Source organism: Lipotes vexillifer, unplaced genomic scaffold (assembly GCF_000442215.2).
Source record: "Lipotes vexillifer unplaced genomic scaffold, Lipotes_vexillifer_v1.1 scaffold182, whole genome shotgun sequence".
In the NCBI taxonomy this organism is placed as follows: Eukaryota; Metazoa; Chordata; class Mammalia; order Artiodactyla; family Lipotidae; genus Lipotes; species Lipotes vexillifer.
This window is the reverse complement of record NW_006798798.1, coordinates 7,225,107-7,248,394: the sequence shown is the minus strand read 5'-3', so window position 1 is coordinate 7,248,394 and position 23,288 is coordinate 7,225,107. Positions and strand designations below refer to the sequence as shown.

General features: G+C 36.6%; 2 protein-coding genes across 4 annotated transcripts in view; one reads left to right on the top strand and one right to left on the bottom strand.

Annotated features, from left to right (window-relative positions):
• The window catches only part of LOC103084210 (zinc finger protein 570), a 345,144-nt gene that overhangs the window by 252,527 nt on the left and 69,329 nt on the right, over positions 1 to 23,288 (bottom strand). The gene's annotated exons all lie outside the window — the stretch shown is intronic.
• Positions 1 to 23,288, top strand: part of ZNF569 (zinc finger protein 569) — a 57,100-nt gene that overhangs the window by 25,394 nt on the left and 8,418 nt on the right. The window contains exons 2-4 of one of the 3 annotated variants that reach the window (XM_007471043.1): positions 739 to 796; positions 21,293 to 21,419; positions 21,732 to 21,824. In XM_007471043.1, the coding sequence (XP_007471105.1) occupies positions 782 to 796; positions 21,293 to 21,419; positions 21,732 to 21,824 (235 nt within the window). In that variant the 5' untranslated portion in view covers positions 739 to 781. Of the gene's footprint in view, positions 1 to 738; positions 797 to 20,970; positions 20,981 to 21,292; positions 21,420 to 21,731; positions 21,825 to 23,288 lie in introns of those variants that run through there. The other 2 variants (XM_007471045.1, XM_007471044.1) reach the window with 2 other exon arrangements.

Here is a 23,288-nt window from a genome sequence, read left to right as displayed (position 1 = left end):
AATATGTTAATTGTTTTTAAAAAAATCAAATAGTGCTACTAGACTTGTAATAAGAATAAGAAAAACTATACCCTGTTCCTTTTTTCTCCCGATCTCTAATTCCTGTCCCCAGAAAGAATCACTCTCAACTCTTAACAGTGCCTTCTTTTGTTTACTCCGTTTTTCCAAATCATATGTTTATCCTGCTATTATTTGACACTTTTCAGATTTAGATTTTTTATACTATGGAAAATAAGAATTAAACATTCTTACCACCACCAGTACCTCTGATACACATCACTCACACACATAAACTTCTCCTGACTCTTTTCTCAAAATATAAAATCGTCACCATTTTAGTTAAATTCCGATTTAGTTTGTAGTTAAAATATTTCTTTTAAAAGCCTCAATACATTAAAATACCTTAGGTGTGTTGTCAGTTTCATAATTTTCTTGGTGATGCGCTTTCGTGAAGCTATATATCTTTCTGCTCCACGTGAACTGTTTATTCTCTGATATAGAGCTATTGATAAATTCATGGGGCATCTCCTACACATGTACTCCTATTCCTGTTCACCATATGCATAAGCTCCACATGATGTAGTAGTCATCTTTATACCTGGGGAATGTATATTCTTGACCTTTCTGATGGCTCCAAGTATCATTTTGCTATAGAGTGACCTTTAATCTACCTTGTGGGTGCAGATTTCTGAAACTGCAAAACAAACCTTGTTTAATGGCTTTTATTCTCTTCTCCAGCTCTGCCTTCTCAGGCCCAGTCCACTCTCAGAAAGAAAAGGAAATGACTGAGTTGCAGGTAAATTTTAAGTAGTATATTTGTTCCCTGCCTTATTTTACAGTGCAGTTTAAGGGAATTGCAGTAATCTGTACACTAAATTGGAAAATCCTGTACAGATAAAACATATTTTCAGAGGAAACAGAGTTGGAAGATTAAGACCAGGAAAGAGTTAAAATATGATTATGCAGAAATGCTTTCATTCAGAGATTAAAGTTGGGCTTCAATTTTGAATTTCATTATAATAGGTAAACAAGGGCAGAAATTCATTACATAATTTGCATTGTTCATAAGGATAAAAATGAACATTTATTAGCAGAAGTAAGTTTTTCATTGGCACCTAGGTCAATGAATACATTGTAGTGAGACTTCCCATAGTTGGTAAACCCAGCTTTTCTAGTGGTCTTTTTTTTTTTTTTTTTTTTTAATAATTTTAAAGTCTTGGCCATGCCACATGGCTTGCAGAATCTCAGTTCCCCAACCAGGGGTTAAATCCGGGCCACGGCAGTGAAAGTGCCGAATCCTAACCACTAGACTACCAGGGAACTCCCCACTGATGGTCTCTTTTGATCGAGGATAAGGCAAAGAATATATGTCAAAATAGCCCAGCATTGGAAAGAACGCAAATCAACATCAACAGAAAATGGAATAAATTATAGTATTTCATGCAATTGGACACTATACACATAAACACACACACACACACACACACACACACACACACACTCCCCAAAGCAGATTACTGCTACTTATAACAACATAGATAATCTCACAAACATGTGTCATAAGAGAAGTCAGAAATGAGAATACATTCTATGTGATTCCATATATATGAAGTTAGAAAACTAATCTCAGTGATAGAAAATAGTGGTTACCCCTGAAGGGGTATTTACTGGGAAGGGACATGAGGGAATCTTCTAGTATGCTGAAAATGCTCTGTATTTTGACCTGAGTGGTAGGTGCACAAATACATAAATGTATAAAAATGTCTCAGTTTGTACACTTAAGATTAATGCATTTTACCACATTATTCTATGATTTCATACCTTATTTTTAAAAAAACTAGAATATCTGAAGAAATAGATGGGATGTGTCTTTCAAATGACCCTATGTAATTATCTTTTTCCATGTGTGTTTGCTGAGATTCAGCCACAGTCTGAAGTAATCATTTATGGTAAATTCTTATAATTTTAGTCCACTAGAATGTGAACAAAGAGTATGCTTTATTTGGTTTACTGCTGTATCTCCAGCCCCTAGAACAATGCCTGGTATATGTGGTTTTTGTGAATGTTTGTGGTTTTAATGAATTGAATCCATGGTTCCTTATTTCTTCTTCATTTTACTCTTAGAATAAGTAATGCCTGTCTCCTCTTCAAGGACATTTCCTTTTCCTCAGAACTTCATCCTTTTTCTTCAGACTTCTTTTGGAATCTTTCTCTTTCAGATTTATCCTGCACTCTTAGCTACTGAACAAATCTCACTTTGCTGCCTTTTCACCCTTAGCTCAAAGCTTTGCCATACTGAGATATGCCTTTCTTTGACCAGGTGCCCCTATCTAACAGCTTCTCTGTATCTCTAGTTTTTTCCTCAGTTAATTTTCAAAGTGAATACGTGTTTAACCAGCATAAGCACTGGATCAAGAAATGGAATATTACACTAAGACCCATTAGACTCCTGCACCTTTCCCAGTTATTACCCTCACCCCAGGGGTAACCACTGTTCAGATTATATCACTATAGATTATTTATGCCTATTTTTAAACTTTATGTAACCTATATACTTTGTGTCTGACTTCTTTTGCTTAATATTTTGTTTGTCAGATTCATGTTGAATCATTGCATGTAAGTAGTTTACTTAACCTTACTACTGTATATTATTTAATTAATGTGAATAAACCATAATTTTATGTATCCATTCTATTACTGATAGGCATTTAGGTAGTTTTTATTTGGGAACAATTAAAATATTGTTCCTATGAATTTTCTTGTAGGTTTTTGTTGTACATATGTACATATTTCTTTCTATCAAAGTAGAATTTCTGAGTCATAAGTTATGTTTAAGATTACCTTTTATTGATACTGCCAGTTTTCCAAAGTGATTGTCCAAAATTGTACTCTTAACAGTGTATGAGAGTTCTGATTACTGCAAGACAACCATCCTGAGTGTATTTTCTGCAGTCACTAGCTGTTTTTTTGGCATAATATCAAACTCATAGGCAGTAAAAAAAGAAGCTCAACTAAATTTGAGTACATAAAAATTATATTCTCCTATTGATACCATCACCATAAAGTAAATTGGCAAAACTTGACAATAATCTTAGTAATACATATGGCAGACCCAATCTGGTGTTTAAATACATATTTACAAACCAAATTAAAATCCAATAGAAAACTGCATATAGGACATGAAAAAGAAATCCACAGTTGAAAAAGTAAGAACAAATGCCCGATAAAAATTGTAATTAATAATAAAAACTAATCTCTACTGTTAAACTTTTACATCGATTACCTCATATAGACTTCATAAAGAATCTTCATTTTTTTTTCAGGAGTTAAGAAACAAGCATAGAAAGATTAAGAAATTTGCTCAAGGTCATAGGTAAAGGATGTAGTAGAATCAGGATTTAGTCCCAGGTGGTGTAACTGTGAAGCCTGTAAACTTAACCACAGTCCTGTATGACCTCAGCCTCACTCATGATTAATGAAATGCAAATAAAATGATTTTCTAAAATAATCATCAGATTAGTCCAGTTTTTCATCATATCTCAAATCTGATCACTTGTCAACATTTCCATGGCTCTTGTAACCCAGGCCGTATCATCTCTTACCCGGAAGTACTTCAGTAACTGCCTGTTAATCTCCCTGCATACATTCTTAACCATCTGTAGTCCATTCTCCAGAGAACAACTGAAGTGATAATTTAAAAACCTGAGGTGTTAACATCTCTGCTTAAAATCATCTAATGGCTTCCCATTAGAAGCCATTCTTGGAATAAAATCCAGGTTTCTTGTTGTCCTTTACAAAACCCTTCATGATATGCCTTCTTCCTATGTCTTTACCATTATCTTTTGCTACACCCTCCCTCATTCACTGTCTTTCAGTGATACTAGCTTTTCCCACACTTGGAACAGACAAAGTTTATCCCTTGGGGCACTTTGAACATGCTAGTAAAGCTACTAGAAAAGACTAAAGTCCCAACTCAAACAGCTCCCCTCTTACTCAGTTCTATTCAGATCTTCGATTGATTGGATGAGGCCTACCCATATTAGGGAGGACGATTTGCTTTACTCACTTTACTGACCCAAATGTTAATCTCATGTAGAAATACCCTCACAGACACACCCAGAGTAATGTTCAGCCAAATGTCTGGGCAACCTGCGACCCAGTCAGGTTGACACATAAGATCAACCCATTACACGATCTTATTCTATCTTACCTATTTACATGTTTATGTTTTCATTTGTTTCCCTCAACTAGTATGTAAGTTCCAGGAGGACCAGAACTTATGTCTGTCTTACAGCTATATCCTTAGGCTCTAAACCAGTGCTGGGCACATCTAGTAAGTTGGTAACTTACTGAATAAAAAACCATAACTCCAGGGCTCAAATAAGAATTATTTTCTCATTCTCTTTAGAGGCAGTTAATATTCATAATGAAAACCTCAACTACTATGAGACCCTCAAATAGTCTCTGAGCTGTCAGAAAAAAAAGTTTCAATTGTTTAATTCTCCTGTTACACTACTTTAACATATAGGGGAAATAGAAGAGTTGAGATTTAGGAGGTATTGGTGAGACTGAGTCAAATGAACTTGTTGACACATAGTACCTAGGTGTTGAGGAAGAGGTAGGAATCAAAACTTGTGCTACAGGGCTTCCCTGGTAGTGCAGTGGTTGAGAGTCCGCCTGCCGATGCAGGGGACACGGGTTCGTGCCCTGGTCCGGGAAGATCCCACATGCCGCGGAGCGGCTGGGCCCGTGAGCCATGGCTGCTGAGCCTGCGCGTCCAGAGCCTGTGCTCCGCAACGGGAGGGGCCACAACAGTGAGAGGCCCACGTACTGCAAAACAAAACAAACTTATGCTACAGTTCCATTTTTCAGAAAAGGTGTTAGTGTTGCCATTAATCAAGATAAGAAAGTTAATAGCAAAAATTGCTGAATATTATATCTCCTCAAAAACCTGATATGGAATAGGTAATGGTACCTGAAATAGTGAACTACCAATGGCAAACTACTAACTGGATTCTAGGTAGTAAATAAACATATGATAATTAGAAAAGCAAAATTTCCTGTTAGAAAAGACTATATTTTTACAGTCTGTCAAAAAATCCAGGATTCATGAAAGAATCTCATCATTTTCCTAGCTGTCCCCTTTTCTATTGAGAATGATTAACTCTTAAAAGAGAATTTAAGAGAATATTTATTCCAACATTTTCATTTTATAGATGGGAAGCTTTTGACCCAGAGAAATTTGAAACATTGTTTAAGTAAAGCCATATCAATGCAGTTTAAAAGAAAGAAAAAAGGCTATTTGTTAATATCAGGTACTATAAAATTCAAGACAGTGAGCTTTATTTTTTTATTGAAGTATAGTTGATTTACAGTGTTGTGATAATCTGTGCTATATAGCAAAGTGATTCGGTTATACACATATATACATTCTTTTTTTTAATATTCTTTTCCAGTATGGTTTATCCCAGGAGATTGGATATAGTTCCCTGTGCTATATAGTAGACCTTGTTGTTTATCTATTCTAAGCGTAATAGTTTGCATCTGCTAACCCCAAACTCCCAGCCCACCCCTCTCCCCCCCTCCTCCCCCTTGGCAACCACAAGTCTGTTCTCTGTGTCTGTGAGTCTGTTTCTGTTTGGTAGATAAGTTCATTTGTGCTATAGTTTAGATTCCACATATAAGTGATATCATATGGTATTTGTCTTTCTCTTTCAAACTTCACTTAGTATGATAATCTCTAGTTGCATCCATGTTGCTGCAAATGGCATTATTTCATTCTTTTTTATGGCTGAGTAGTATTCCATTGTATATACGTACCACATCTTCTTTATCCATTCATCCAAGACCATAAGCTTTAAAAAAACAAAAAGAATGATGCTTTAAAATGCTGATAAGTGCGTTAGGTAATAAAGATAAATGGTTAGGACTACTTCTCTACCAAATAAACTGCAGAAAATTTACTATAAGGAATACTGTGAAAAATAAGAAGAAACATATCAATAGGAAACTTTTATTGGTCTGTCTTAGCTCATGATAGACACATAAAGCAGACAACAAAATGAACATAACTACCAATAATAATTTGATAGAGCTAATTGATTATCATAGCTTATAGCCTGGAAACAATTAATATCCTTTTTTTAGATATGGAAAAACTAAAAAACTGACTGTATATTAGGCCTGAATAAAACTCAATAAATTTCAAAAGTACAAACTGTACATGTTCCAGAATGCAGTTACATAGGAAGTTAATAATAAAAATTCAAAAAGAAAACATTTCCACATGGAAATTTTAAAACTAGCATAAGCAACTTAGATCAAGAAAGACATAAAAATTTATGTTACAGAACATTAAAAAATAATGTATAGAAGAAAACCTGCAGGCTGAATAATGATATGTTAATAAATATAAACAAAATGAACAAAATATAGTTCTAGAAATTAGAAACAATGTGAGAAAATAGAAGGAATTGCTGAGAATAAACTTGAAGTCAGTGAGAACACAGAAGATTGAACTAATACAGAGCTGCTTTTGCTTCCATCTCTCTCTGTCTTCTCTCATCTTTTTAAAAAATTATTATTTTAAAATCTAGGAAGAGAGAGGGAGAAATAGAATAAACAGCCATATACCCAGTACCTGGAATTAGCATATTTAATATTTTGTCATTTTTGCTTTGAGATTTTTTTCAATAAAATAATTAGAATATTACAGATACTCTGTCCCCAGAGTCAGTCACTTTCATGAATGTTATGTATATCAAGAGTCCATGGTTTTATGTTTTTACCACACTGATTTGTATATATGAATATTATACAATGTTGCTCTCTGTTTTAGATTTTTAAATAATAGGGAACATAATGGACTGACAGTTCTGCAACTCACTTTTTTCACTCCATATTGTTTTCAAGACATATTCATGTTAATATATGTATTTCTGACTTTAAATCCTCTTCCACTGTTTTATTTTTCCTTATGTCAATACCATTCTATCTTAATTACCATGTCTTTATTGTTATAAATACTGGTATCTGATAATGAAAACAAATCCTCCATCTTTGTTTTTCTTTAACATTGCTGTAGATATTTGTAGTGATTTATATATTTCCTTAGAAATTTTAGAATTAGTCCATTTCCACAATTAAAACTGCTTAGGTTTTTATTTCAAATTGAACTGAATTATGTTTACAAATATATCATCTGCAAATAGACACTTTTCATCATTTTGAATTCTCATGCCCCCCCTTTTTTCTTGCCTTATTTCAATTGCTAAATGTTCAGTATAATGCTGAATAGATGTGGTGGCAGTCATCTTTGTTTCATTCTCAGTCTTAAGGGTATACTTTCAATGATTCACCAGTAAGTACGATATACCATGAAAGTTTTTTCGTAAATACTCTTACAGATGAAGGAAATTTCCTTTTATTCCTAGCCTGCTAAGGGGGTCTATCATTAATTGGTATTGACTTTTGTCATACAGTTTTCTTGTATATGTGATCTTTTTTTAAAATAAATTTATTTTATCTATTTATTTTGGCTGCTTTTGCTCTTTGTTGTGGTGCGTGGGCTTCTTATTGCAGTGGCTTCTCTTGTTACAGAGCACGGGCTGTAGGTGCGCGGGCTTCAGTAGTTGTGGCTCGCGGACTCCAGAGCGCAGGCTCAGCAGCTGTGGCTCACGGGGTTGGTTGCCCCATGGCATGTGGGATATTCCTGGACCAGGGCTCGAACCCGTGTCCCCTGCATTGGCAGGCAGATTCCTAACCACTGCGCCACCAGGGAAGCCCGTATATGTGATCTTGATCCTTTTTTTCTGTTAATTTGGTCAATTAAAGTGATCAATTTTTAAAATCGAAGTATAGTTGATTTACAGTATTGTGTTAGTTTCAAGTGTACAGCCAAAGAGATTCAGTTATAAATATATATGTTCAGATTATTTTCAATTATAGATGTTGAAATATAAATACAAGATATTGAATATAATATCCTGTGCCATAGAGTAAATCCTTGTTGCCTGTCTGTTTTTTGTATAGTGCTTTGTATCAGTTAATCTCATACTCCTAATTTGTCCCTCCCCCTCCCCTTTGGTAACCATAAGTTTGTTTTCTATGTCTGTGAGTCTGTTTCTATTTTGTATATAGATTCATTTATATTATTTTTTAGAGTCCATATATAAGTGATTTAATATTTGTCTTTGACTTACTTCACTAAGTGTAATATTCTCTAGGTCCATCCATGTTTCTGCAAATGGCAATATTTCACTCATTTTATGGCTACTAACATTCCATTGTGTATATATACCACATCTTCTTAAGCCTATCGTCTCTTGATGGGCACTTGGGTTATTTCCATGTCTTGGCTATTGTAAATAGTGCTGCCATGAATATTGGGGTGCATGTATCTTTTCAAATTAGAGTTTTCATTTTTCCTGGATATATAGCCAGGAGTGGGATTGCTGGATCATATGGTAGCTCTTTCTTTTTTATCCAATCTGCCACCCTGTGTCTTTTGATTAGAGCATTTAGTCTATTGATATTAAAAGTAATTACTGATAGGTATATACTTATTGCCATTTTAAACCTTGTTTTCCAGTTGTTTTTCCAGTTCTTTGTTCATTTCTTCTTTTTGTTTTTTTTCCTTTGTGGTTTGATGGTTTTCTTTTGTTTTATGCTTGAGTTCCTATCTTTGTTTTTTGTTAATCTGTTATATGTTTTTGATTTGTGGTGACTGTGGAGTTCAAGTTTGTTGGCCCATGACTATCTCTACTTGAGTTAAACTTATAGTCATACAAGTTCACACTTCCCCCACATTTTGTGATTTTGATGTCCTATTTTACATATTTATGTTTTACCCTTTTGCTATTAATTGTAGTTGTGTTGCTTTAAAATTTTTTTTGATTGTTTTTAATCTATGTACTGGCTTAAGTGGTCTTCAATCTTGTTACATATTTACCTTTCTTATTTTGATTTTCCCTTTCCTATAGATTCTTGTTTCTTGTCTATTTGGAGAAGAGCCTTCAATCTTTCTTTTAGGGTAGGTTTAGTATTGCTGAATTCTATAGTTTTTGCTTGTCTGAGAAATTCCTTTTTTTAAATTTATTTAATTTATTTTATTTTTGGCTGTGTTGGGTTTTCATTGCTGTGCATGGGCTTTCTCTAGTTGCAGCGAGCAGGGGCTACTCTTCGTTGTGGTGTGCAGGCTTCTCATTGTGGTGGCTTCTCTTGTTGCGGAGCACAGGCTCTAGGCACGTGGGCTTCAGTAGTTGCAGTACATGGGCTCGGTAGTTGTGGCTCTCATGCTCTAGAGCGCAGGCTCAGTAGTTGTGGCGCATAGCCTTAGTTGCTCCGTGGCATGTGGGATCTTCCCGGACTAGGACTTGAACCCGTGTTCCCTGCATTGGCAGATGGATTCTTAACCACTGTGCCCCTAGGGAAGCCCTGCTTGTCTGAGAAGATCTTTATCTCTCCTATTCTAAATGATAATCTTGCTGTAGAGTATCCTAGGTTTCTGTTTTTTTCCTTTCAGGACTTTGAATATGTCATGTCACCTCCTTCTGATCTGAAAAGTTTCTATAGAGAAATCAGCTGATAGCCTATGGGGGTTCCCTCTAACTGACTGTTTTTCTCTTGCTGTGTTCAGAATCCTCTCTTTAACTTTTCTCATTTTAGTTATGATATATTTTGGCATGAGTTTGATTGGGTTCATCTTGTTTGGGACTCTCTGTGCTTCCTGTACCTGGATATCTTTTTCCATCTTTAGGTTTGAGAATTTTTCAGCCATGATTTCTTCAAATACATTTTTGATACCCTTTTCTCTCTCCTGTCCTCTGGAACCCCTATTATGCGTAGCTTGGCACATTTTATATTATCCCATAGATCTTGCATGTTTCTTCCTTTTTTTTAAAAAATTTGTCTTTCTGTCTGCTTTTCTGATTGGGTGATTTCCATTATTCTATCTTCCAGATCACTTATTCGCTCTTCTGTGTCATTTAGTCTGCTATTCATTGCCTCTAGATTGGTTTTTATCCTGGCAATTGAATCGTCTAATTTTGATTGGTTCACCTTCATAGTTTCTAGCTCCTTGTTACAGTGATCTTCATTTTTATTGATAATCTTTCTTAATTCCTGTAGCATTTTTATTACCCTTTTTTTTGGGGATTTGGGGTCCAGTAGACTGGTGAGGTCTGCTTCATTATTTGTTCTTTCAGGGGATTTCTCTTGTTCTTCTTTTAGGAGTAATTCCTCTGCTCTTTCATTTTACTTAACTTTCTCTGCTTCTGTGAATTTAGGAGAAACAGTTATCTACTGTGTTCTTCAAGGGGTGTTTTTACGTGGGAGTGTCCCTATGTAGACTGTGTGTGTCCAACATTTTTGGTGCGAGGGCTGGTTTTGGTGTGGATGCTAGCCACGTTTTTCTTCAGAGTGTGCTGCCTGTTATTCCCTTGATAGTTGGTCTTTTGGTGTCCAGAGCCTATGCTAGATGGGAGGTGGGGTCTCTTCTTTGTTCCATGGCTGTCACCACCCTGTCGGGGGCAGGGTCTGCTTCCCAAATGTTGGAGTAGAAGTCCTGAGGTCAGTTTTCTCAGGCTCTGTTGCCCTTCAGTGTGTGCCCTATCCCAAAGAAGGTGAATGCTGAAGCAAGTGAGGCCCATGTGCTCTTAGCAAACCTATGTGCCACGTGTGTAGGTGTCCAGGGTTCTGCTCAGAAGCAGCCCAAGGTGCATCCTTTTCTCTGTTTTGTTCCTCCCAGATCTAGTGCAGGGCTGTGGTGTGGAGTAGACTGGAGCTGGGTGTCGGGGTGTTGTCACTGCAGGAATTGAGGTGGGCAGGTATTGAGATCTGGGCTGCCTCTGTGGCAGACTTCTCCCAGGATCTGTCTGTGCCAGGTCTGGTGCTAAGCTGCTGTGTTGAATGGGTGGGGCTGGAGCACTCTCGCTGGGAAACCAACTGCTGTGCACCCCTGCCCAGGGCCTGTCTGCCCAGTATTCAGCACTTAGCCATTATGCATTCTTGTGGCACTGCCCAGTGCACACACTGACATTGTCTGTGGTAGCTGGTTCTGCTGCCCCTGTGCACACATTGACAAAAGTCTCCACCGCTAGAGCTGCCACCACCACTGTGCGCAAGCTGACAGTGAAGCTCTGTGGCTCCCTCCAGATCACACCCCAGGCCATCTGGGCTGTCTCTGCATAGCTAGATCAAGCCCTCTCCCAGGACCTACCTGCCCTAGATTCAGCACTTAGCCACTATGCATTCTTGTGGCACTGCACGATGTGCTGACAGTGTCTGCCCAGCTAGACCTGCTGCCTGATGTGTGTGCTGACAGTGTCTCCCCTGGCTAGACCCACCCTCCCGTGTGCACACTGACAGTGGCTCCATGGCTCCATCCAGATTACACCCCTGGGGCCCCCTGTCTGCCTCTGTGGAGCTAAACAAATCTTTCCCCTGATCTCACACCAGGCTATGGTGTAGAGGGAGCAGGGCTGGGGCATTTACTGTTTAGGATTAGGAAGTGAGGTGAGGTGGCTGCTGCCGGTGCAACCTTTTCTCCATCCTGATTGTTAGCAAGCCAGCATATGCACACACCTCATGAGTAGGTTCTAGGCTTCTCTAGCATACCTCATGAGTAGGATCTAGGTTTCTCTAACCCTTCTTTCTGTCTCAGCAGATCCCATTAGGCAAGGGGGCTTGTCTCCTCCATGTAAGATCCCAGAACTGGGATGCCCAGATTGTGAGTCAACCTGATCATTTCCCAGGGCAAGGGTGTGCCTGTGTGGACCTTGTCTTCCTTACAGATCCCTCCCAGGGGTGCAGGTCCCAACCTGATGCCTTTTTTTCCCCCATCCTACCCAGTTTTGTGGAGATCTTTCTTGCAGCTTTGGTTAGGTATAGGAGTCCTTCTCCTGTTGGTTTTCTGTGAGAATTGTTCCGTGTGTATATATTTTTTGATGTGTTTATGGCGGGAGGTGAGCTCCATGTCCTCCTAATGCACCATCTTGATCCTCCTCCTTTAAAGTCATCAATTTTTGAATGTTAAACTAATCCTGTTAACTGGTTGGGGGGAACACTTGAATATTTTTTTCCTGGATATTTAATACATTAATTTATACTAAGGTATACACAACAGATACCAGAACTTTATTGAAAGCAGATTTTCTTGAGTCTGGTGTTAGAAGGTAAGGTGAAGCCAAGATATAAGTTCCTTGCAAGCCTGTTTTATTTAGCAGGAGTTCTGTACCTATCACACATCCTCAGTGAATGTTTTGGACAAGATGTCTTAAACTATGAAGATGAATTTTGCCCAGGGCCAATACTGTTCTATTAAAGGAAATTTTGTGATTGTAAATTCTTTAGAGATTTGAACCTTGTCTGAAAGCCATTTACCTCCTCACATCATACATATAGTCCATATTTCTTTGTCCCTTAACTTTATTCAATGACTTCTTATGTATGAGTCACAGAATTACTCCTACTACATTGATATGTATGTTAAAAATATAGTTTCTTTATTTTAAAAATTTGTTCGCATGTCTCTTATGAGTTCTGATCAGTAGCATGAAAAGAAAAGCTAGTTTTGATGCAGTCTGATTCAAAACTTAGTCCTATCAGTAAACTGTTTCTTTGAATAATTATTCAGTTATTCAGATTCCCCTCTAAACCCCTGTCCTCTCTTAAGGTAGTATCTGAGATATAGAAGAAAATCTTCATAGCTTTGGGAGGAAGAGGGTCCTCTGTGATTCTCCATGGATGTGTGCTGACTGGTATCCACTGAATCTAGTTTAGCTGGCTTCTTTTTCTGGGCATTCTGTAGCTGATGAATTTGTGGTATGTTTTTCAGCTCAGTCATGATCCACGGGCCTCCTCCTTTCATCTTTCCTCCCTTGGATCTTGTTGTCTCCATAGACTCTGAGTCTCTGTCATAACCTCCAAAGAATCCCTGGCTTCCATGTGCAATAGTCTGTGGGGTCATCTTGCCTTCTGCAAGGGTCCTATCACTCCCTACTCAGGATATATGCTACATGGGACACAAAGGCTACTTAAAGTTCCCCCAATTTGACCATGACACTTTGCCCTCTTAATTCACTACCTTTCTTACTTCACCTTAATGCCCTGGAGTGTGGGAAGTTCTGAGCACACATTTAACTGCCTATGTCCCTACCTCCATGGCCTTTCTTCTCTATCCCAGGCCTCCAAGGGGGAGGAAAGGGTTTCCCCCAGTCATCTTCCCCTCTGTCTTTCTTTTTTCAGTAAAACTAAAATGGAGAAAGGTTATGAAGAATAAGGAAACATACATTAAAAAGCGTTTCAAAACTAGTATACTGGTTACATGTTTGGAATCTATGAGTGCCAGTGAGAGGCCCAAGGCAGTATAAATAAGGCCATGGAAGGTCTGAAGATATTACTGATGACAAAGCACATCCATCCAGAAGCAAAAAAATTAACCCTTAGCGCAAGAATATCACATCATTTTGTTCTTTGTTGCCATATTAAGTTTCATCTGCAGATGTTCACATCTCCAGAAACATAGAACAGAGTGCCTAGGACAATAAAATTAAATTGACAAATCTGCTGTGTGTTTTGTATTCTGCTTAGTGCTTTACTTGAACTCTTCATTTTTTCATGAGGATTTAATGATTGGTGTCACTTCCTTTCAGCTTCAGGAACTTCCTTTATTATTTCTTTTTTTTTCTCCTTTATTATTTCTTGTTAGGCCAGTCTGCTAGCAATGAATTATCTGGGAATATATTTCATCTTTTTTTTTAGGTGAAATTTACATAAAATTAATAATTTTGAAGCGAACAATTCAGTGATATTTAGTACCTTCACAATGTTGTACAGCCACCCCTCTATCTAGTTACAAAACATTTTCATGACCCCCAAATAAAACCTCATACCCATTAAGCATTTACTCCCCACTTCCCCTCTCCCCCAGCTCCTGGCAACCACCAGTCTGCCTTCAGTCTCTGTATTTATCTATGCCAGATGTTTTATATGAATAGAATGCTAAAATATGTGACTTTTGTGTCTGGCTTCTTTCACTTAGTATAATCATTTTTGAAGGTAACTTTGCTAGTTATAGGATTATTCGTTGATAGTGTTTTTTCTTTCAGCACTTGAAATATTGCTGTCCCATTGCCTTGACCTTCATTGTTTCTAATGAGAAGTCAGGTGTCAATTTTATTGTGCTGCCTTGTAGATAAAGGATTGTTTTCCTCTTGCAGCTTTTAAGGTTTTCTCTGTATTGTTACTTTCAGCATTTTGGGTATGATGTGTTTGTATCTCTTTGTGTTTATCCTGCTTAGGGTTCATTGAGTGTCTTGGATATGTATATTAGTGTTTTTTAAAAATCAAATTTAGGAAGTTTTCAGCCAGTATTTCTCTCAGTAGTCTTCTGTCTTTCCTCTCCTTCTGGTACTCATATTATGTATATGTGGATGTACTTATTTCTGTCTCACATTTCTCTTAATCTGTGTTCATTTTTCTTCACTCTTTTTTTTTTCCTCATCTTCAGATTGTATAGTTTCTATTGATCTCTTGATCTTTAAGCTTGCTGATTCTTTATTTTGCCATCTCAGATCTTCATGCAGCTGTGAGAAAGTCTCATCCAGGCCAGTGGGGAGTTGCTGACCAAAATTTTCCCATTAGAGGAGTCCCATGTCAGGTAGAATGGTCCAGTCCCTAATACCCTCACTGTGCTTAGCCTTTGGCTGGAAAAATAGCCAGTGGTGGCTTGAGAATAGCATGGTCTCACATCATGAACACAGTAGTAGAACTAAAGACAGAGCGGCTGGAGGTTGTTCACCAATTATGTGTCTCACAGCTTGTTCTCTTGAAGGGGGTCTGGGAGCATATTTCTATGGCTGCCACAAAGATAGCATTTTGAAATGTTCTCTTTCTACCATAAGCATTTATCTGTCTTAATAGATTTACCTAGTATTATTGACTGTGACAGAAATCTTCCATAACAGTTGCTTAAACAGGACAGAATTTTATTAGTCTCTGTAGGAATTCAGGTACCAACAAATCAGGGCTGGTCCTGTATCTCTAAGGCAGAGAGAACCAGGATTCCTCTATTTCATTTGTCTACCTCATTATCCTCTAATACTTGGCTTCTACCTCATTATCTCAAATGAGTATATTTGCCCTAGCCATCATAGTTACTTAACAGTCTATAGAAAGTAGGAAGCTGGGAAGAAAATGTATACCTCTTCCCTTTAATCTCACTTACCAGTAGTTGCACATAATACTCCTTTCATCTTATTGTCCAGAACCTTATATAAAAATACCTAGCTTCAAAGGAGATGAAGAATGATAATAAGAATGATAATGGCACAGGAGGCCATATGCCCAGCCAAAAATTTGGAAATGGGGGGAAATATTGGGATAGAAGAGTAAAAGTCTTTGCTACAGTATCAACTGTTCTGGATTTCTTTTCTTTTCTTTTTTTTCTTTTTTTCATTTTGAGATCAGTCTTGGTTTCATATTTCTTTTTAAATTATTAATTTCATTGAAGTTCAGTTTGTTTCAGTATTTATTCCTAATTTTATATGTTTGTTTTTTAAATTTATTTTTCTTCATTAAACTTATTTGCCTAACTCAGTATTTATACTTAAAATATCAATTTTTAATTTTGGGGATTTATGTGTATAAGTTCTAGATTTCTCATATTAAGATTATGCTTCATATTTACTAAATTTTTTAAAAAGTATTTTCATCAAGTTTATTTTAATGATTTCTTTTTGGATTCTGTCACTCTTGAGCAATTACAATTTTCTTGCAAAATCTGTGGTGTTGGTTTTGTAATTTATTAATTATTTTATTGATCCAACTTAGGAAAATACAACTCCCTGAGGAGAAATCTGAGGCTGAGGCACTGTCAGCAAGAATTCATCTTATGTGCTCTTCTCCTTTCATGTGATTAATGAAACCATTACAGTAGGACTAGCTTTCTGCATTATGTTTTCTCCTCAGCCGTAATTCCTCACCAGGTACTTTTTCTGAGCTTATTTTGGTCTTTATCCCACTTAAGGGGAAGTCCCAACTATCCCGTGCATTTCAGTGTTTTTTTAAAATAAATTTATTTATATATTTATTTTTGGCTGTATTGGGTCTTCGTTGCTGCACTTTCTCTAGTTGTGGCGAGCGGGGGCTACTCTTCATTGCGGTGTGCAGGCTTCTCATTGCTGTGGCCTCTCTTGTTGCAGAGCACGGGCTCTAGGTGCACGGGCTTCAGTAGTTGTGGCTCGTGGGCTCTAGAGTGCAGGCTCAGTAGTTGTGGCACATGGGCTTAGTTGCTCCGTGGCATGTGGAATCTTGCCAGACCAGGGCTCAAACCCATGTCCCCTGCATTGGCAAGCAGATTCTTAACAACTGTCCCTCCAGGGAAGTCCTTTCAGTGTTTTTTTTCCCTGACCCTTTGCCTTTGGTTTTTTTTTTTTTTTTTTTTACATTTCTTTAAAAATTTTCTTTTCTAGCTTTATTGAAATATAATTGACATGTAACATTGTGTTTAAGGTGTACAACATGTTGAATTGATACACTTATATACTGCAAAATTATTATCACAGTAGTTGCTTAAAACCTCCATCACCTCACATAATTATTTCTTTTTTAGGGCGAGAACATTTAAGATCTACTCTCTAGCAAGTTTCCAGTGTATAATACTGTATTGTTAACCATAGTCACCATGCTGTACATTAGATCCTCAGAAATTATTCATCTTATAAATGGAAGTTTATACCTGTTGACCAGCATCTTCCCATCACCCCCACCTCCTAGCCCTGGGCAAGCACCATTCTGTTCTCTATTTCTATAATTTTGACTTTTCAGGATTCTACATATAAGGGATATCATAGAGTAATTGTCTTTCTTCATCTGACTTACTTCACTTAGCATAATGCCCTAAAGGTCTATCCATGGAGTTGCAAATTGCAGGATTCCATCTTTCTCATGGCAGAATAATATTCCATTGTATACATATATATCACATTTTCTGTATACATTCATCTGCAGACAGACACTTAGATTGTTTCCATATTTTGGTTACTGTTAATAATGTTGCAGTGAACATGGGAGTGCATATATGTCTTCAAACTCCTGTTCTCATTTCCTTTGGACATATACCTGGAAATGGGATTGTTGGATTATATGGTAATTCTATTTTTAAGTTTTTTAAGGAACTTCTGTACTGTGCTGTTTTCCATAGTGGCTGTATCAATTTACATTCCCATCAACAGTGAACAGGGTTCCCTTTTCTCCAACATCCTTTCCAACACATTTTATCTCTTGTCTTTTTGATGATAGCCATTATAACAGGTGTGAGGTGATACCTCTTTGTGGTGTTGATTTGAATTTCTGTGGTGATTAGTGATGTCAAGCATTTTTTCATGTACCTGTTTGCCAATTGTATGTCTTCTTTGGAAAAATGTCTATTCAGTTTCTCTGCCCAATTTTATTCAAGTTGGGTTTTTTTGCTATTGAGTTGTATGAGTTCTTTATTTTGGATGTTAACCCCTTATCAAATATATGATTTGCAAATATTTTCTTCTGTTCCATAAATCACCTTTTTATTTTGTTGATTGTTCCTTTTACTGTGCAGAAGCTTTTTAGTTGATGTAGCCTCACTTACTGATTTTTGCTTATATTGCTCATGCTTTTCATGTCATATTTTAAAAATTATTGCCAAGACCAATGTCAGGAGCTTTATCCTTATGATTTCTTCTAGGAGTTTTACTGTTTCAGGTCTAATTTTAAATCTTTAACCATTTTGAGTTAATTTTAGTGGTGTAAGATGTGTCCAGTTTTATTATTCTGCATGTGATTATCCAGTTTTCCCAACACCATTTATTGAAGAGACTGTCCTTTCCCCATATTGAATATTCTTGACTCCCTTGTCAAGTATTAGTTGACTGATACAAGGGGGTTATTTCTAGACTCCATTTCTTATACATGGGTCCATGTGTCTATTTTTATGTAGATACCACACTGTTTTGATTACTATGGCTTTGTCATATAGTTTGAAATCAGGAAATGTGATGCTTCCAGCTTTGTTCTTTCACAAGATTGCTTTGGCCATTTGGGGTCTTTTGTGGCTCCATACAAATTGTATTGGGTTGGCCAAAAAGTTCATTCGGGTTTTTCCATAAAAAGATCACTTTTTCCTGTTTCTGTGAAAAAAAGTCTTTGGGAATTTTGATAGTGATTGCATTGAGTCTGTTGATGGCTTTGGGTAGTATGGACATTTTAACAATATTAATTCTTGCAATCCATGAACATGGGATATCTTTCCATTTATTTGTGTCCTCTTCAGCTTCCTTCATCAAAATCTTATATTTTTCAGTGTCTAGAGCTTTCTCCTCCTTGGTTAAATTTATTGCTAAGTACTTTTGTGGTTTTTGATGCTATTGTGAATGGGATTGTTTTATTTCTTTTTCAGATATTTTGTTGTTAATGTGTACAAATACAGCTGATTTCTGTCTGTTGATTTTGTGTCCTGCAACTTTACTGAATTCGTTGATTAGTTCTTACAGTTTTTTTGGTAGTGATTTTAGGATTTTCTATATATAAGATCATATCATCTAAACAGAAAAAGAAGACAGTTTTCTTCTTTCTTTCCTATTTGGATGTATTTTTTTTCCTTGCCTGATTGCTCTGGTTAGGATTACCCATACTATATTGAATAGGTCTGGGGAGAGTGGGTACCTTTGTCTTGTTCTGATCTTAAAGGAAAAGTTTCAACCTTTTACCATTGGATATGATATTGTTGTTGGCTTATCATATATGTCCTTGTTTATGCTGAGGTATGTTCCTTCTATACTCAGTTTGTTGAGAGTTTTCATCACAAAAGGATGTTGTATTTTGTCAAATGCTTTTTCTGCATCTATTGAAATGATCATATAATTTTTGTCTTTCATTCTATTAAAGTGATGTATCACATGTATTGATTTGCATATGTTGAACTATCCTTGCATCCCAGGAATGAATCCTTCTTGATTGTGGTGTATGATCCTTTTAACATGCTGTTGAATTTAGTATGCCTATATTTTGTTGAAAAATTCTGCATCTGTATTCATTAGAGATATTTGCCTATAGTTTTTCTTGTAGTGTCCTTATCTGCCTTTGGTATCAGGGTAATGTTGGCCTTGTAAAATAAGTTTGGGAGTGTTCCCTCCAGTTCTATTTTTTGGAAAGTATGAGAAAGACTGGCATCTGTTCATCTTTAAATGATTGGTAGAATTTGCCAGGGAAGCCATCTAGTCCTCGGCTTTTCTTTTTTTGGTGGGAGGGGAGGGTTTTCTCTATTGAAAGATTTTGATTACTGATTTAACTCCTTATTCATTATTGGTCTGTTCTGATTTTTTATTTCTTCATGATTCAGTCTTGGTAGGTTGTGTGTTTCTATGTTTCTTCTAGGTTATCCACTTTGTTACCATATAATTGTTCATAGCAGTCTCTCATGGTCATTGTATCTGTGATATCAGTCATAATGTCTCCTCTTTCATTTTTTATTTTACTCCTCTTTTTTTTCTTCCTGATGGTGTCCTTAGCACAGTTAGTAAGATCCGCTTCTCTGTAACGTCCTCTGAAAATGTTATCTGCTGCTCTCCCAGACTTTTCAGTGACACAGCTCACAATTCAGTACTTTGGATGTGATGAGAGAAAAATGACACTCTTTGACACCATTCCACATAGCTGGGAAAGCAGTGTACTCACACATTCTTATTTTCCTTCATGAATGAAATCATGGGCCAAGATTTCTCTTGGCCCTAAGCTGTGTTGCCTTGGTGGAGGGGTGAAGTAGGTAAAGTCAAACTGTTCCTCTTACCCTCTCTGATGAGTCCAAACTTGTATTTTTTGCTCCACTGATGTACTGGAACTTCTTGGCTGGAGACATGTACTTTCACAAAAGCTCTGTCTTCTATTGGGTGCTTGTCTAAGACAGTCATTTTCTGGGGGCTCCTGGACCATGGCCGAGAGAGGCTAGAGTCAGTTCACATGCCTCTCAGGGTCTATAGCCAGGACTGAGATCTGTATGCTTATAACTTAACGTGTGGGTAGGCAAGACTCCTTCTCAGTCCCTTAGCATATGGTGCTGGACCCCACAGTTCCCACAGAGGCACTTTTGTCCATAGATGGATGCCAAATTACTGTTTTTGCAGTGGGGCCACTGCAGAGGGATGTCTTATTTTGCCATGATTGCTTTTGGTTTCTTAAGCCTGATTGTTTATAAGTCCTTGATCTTCAGCAGAAAAGGGCTCCAAAAGAGGAGTTTCCATTATTCCCACAGCATACTCTCAACTTTAGTGGATGTTTATGGTCATAGGGTCCTTTTAGGCCTAGAAGTAAATTATCAGAAACATTTTTTTATGAGCTAGCTCCTGGTGATTTCCTTTTATCTTACCCCATCTCTCATAGAAATTCCTCAAAGTATGGGAAATATGGAAAGCTACCTTTGTTCCAGTGCTATTGAAGATTTTTTTCTTATGTTTATATTTTGGGGCATTTTGGTTTTTAACTAGAAAAAGTGCATTTGATTTCTATGTTCAAATCACACTTCTTTGAAGAAATTTGTTACCAGTCCCTCATTTCTGACACTTTAATCTTTCTTGGTACTGTTTTCTCACAGTTCTGGTTGTAATTCAGGTTCAGACCATTTAAAAAAAAGTCATTAATCTTTTTTCTATATCTGTTGGTATTTGTAGCATTCTATTTGTGGCACTCTTTTTTCAGTATATGTGAACTCTGAACAAAAATATATCCAGTTTTTGTGGCTGCAGACACCTGTTATAGGCTTATGAACAATAAATCCTCATTTTCAATTTAGATTTCTTCTGATCTAATGAACAATACGTGCAACTGCTAAATCAATGAATATCTCTGTTTGGATGTTCCTACTATACTTCAAAGTCATTCTCTCCCCATTTCTGCTTCCATCCAAATCCTATTTTCATTTTTTCATGTACCAATGAATCACAGGGATCTAGTGAGTTCCCAGACCAATTAACTTGAGTAAAGTTTTGTATTCCCCCAGTTTTTACACTCAGTATAAATTAGTACCCAAGATCTCTTTAACTCACAGTAGTTATTAAAGATGTGTGCTTGCTAAATCAATGAATGAACATAAACTGACAGGATGTTGCTAAAATGATATTTTTCTTTCAGACAATAACAAAAACAGGTAAAATTTATTTTATAATCTCTTACCTTTGTGTACTATCAGAACAAGTTTCAATATGTTTTGTCCACTACATCTAAGATGGATGACTCCAGATTGAGTGGGAATATGTTGTTACAGGAAACAGTGACATTCAAAGATGTGGCTATTGACTTCACTGAGGAAGAGTGGCAGCAGTTGGATCCTGCTCAAAGGAACCTGTACTGGAATGTGATGCTAGAAAACTATAACAACTTAATCACTGTGGGTAAGGGTAGTTTCCTATATAACTCAAACTCTGGGAGTAAATTACCTTTTTTTCCCCCCAGTGTTTCTGAAATGTGTGGAACCTTTAAGTGTTAGCCTGAGTTTGGCCTTTAGGTGCCTTTGCTCACATTCATGTGCATGCTGCAGCTTTCAAAGCAAAATGTCATCCTTGGTTATGTTTCAAGGGGCAGTATTCCTAGAAAACATAGTTTCCTTGTCCTTCAGAAAGCCTGGTTTCCCTGGGCCAGCCTCAGTTCTTGAATGATTGTTCCTAGTATTTATGCCCAAATCTTATGTCACTTCCCTTTGACAGGATGTCCATTTACCAAACCTGATGTGATTTTCAAGTTGGAGCAAGAAGAACCATGGGTGGTGGCGGAAGAAGTGTCAAAGAGACATTGTCCAGGTTAGTGGGAAGGAACCATACAGGTGAGGAGGGGCCAGGGCCCTTTAATTGTTAATCTGTAAGTTTTTGATCCTTCTGAAATGTTCTTCAAAGTTATTTTTTTAAGGCCATAGAACTTTGTAGTGACAATTGGTGTGAATTTTTTATATATGTAAGATGTCATTTCTAGATAATATTCTTAAATTCTTTCCTCAGAACCTAAAAGACCAGTTAGCTTTCTTACCTGTGTGCTAGATATCAACATTTCCTAATTCATTCCCAGCTTTGCTTTGGTAATCATTCTAGTCTTTCTGCCCACCTTTTTACATAGGCTCCTTTCCTTTTACGTTCAGATATTTACAGAATTGAAGTTGTTTAAATAAACTTGTTGACATTTAGAGTCCTTTACTATTTTCTCTTTTTCCTTCCATTGTAAATGCTTTAGCATCATATTTTGTACCCATAGTCACACTTCCCACTGTAATTTAGCTTTTGCTCTCATACTTCAGTAATGACTACAATCCTTTTACTTCAATAAAGTTTTAAAGTCAGTGCTACTTTTCTGTTATCTCCCATTTTCTGCTACATTTGTCACGTATATATGCACGTGCTTGTGTGTTTGTGATACATGTGTATACATATGTATAATGCGTACGCATATATACATATACATGCATACATATACATACATATATTTTTAATTTGGATATTGTGATGTCTTTTTTTTGCTCTTCAAGCAGATAACAATTTATACTTCTACTGACAATTTCTGCAACTTAGTCTACTAGCATTCCTTAAATCATTGCCAGTTTGATAAATGAAAAATAACTTACTATCGTTTGAATTTACATTTTGTTTATTATAAATGAAGGCAAGCATCTTTTTATATGTTTAAAATCTATATTTCTTTTTTATGAACAGTTTGTGTTTTATGCCCCTTTTTTTCTGTTGAGTTCTTAATTTATATGAATTCTTAACATATTAAGGTGATTAGCCGTTTCTCTTGTTTTTCTAGTATTTTTTTCTGGTCACTCATTGCTCTTTAAAGTACTTTTTACTGCCGTTAAAGTTCACATAGTTAAAATAACAGTCTTTTCTTACAGGAGATTTATCATATGATTCTTTTTCCTCTTGTGTATATGGGTGAATATTATTTACATATTTCTTAATAATGAATCATACTTACATTTTTGCTATGAATTTAAATATCCTAACTCTGTCAAGCTTTGAAGTCAATGTTACACTGGTTTTGTAAATAAAATTTAGAAGCTTTTCTTCACGTTCTAGAACATTTATATAGCATTGGCATAAAACTCCCATAAAATTTTTATTTATCTTACCTGTTGAACTATTTGGACCTTGCAGATTTTTGATGGAAGTTTCTTTGACAGCTTTTCTCCATTGTTCCTTTTTTTTTTTTTTTTTTTTTTTTCAGTACGCGGCCTCTCACTGTTGTGGCCTCTCCCGTTGTGGAGCACAGGCTCC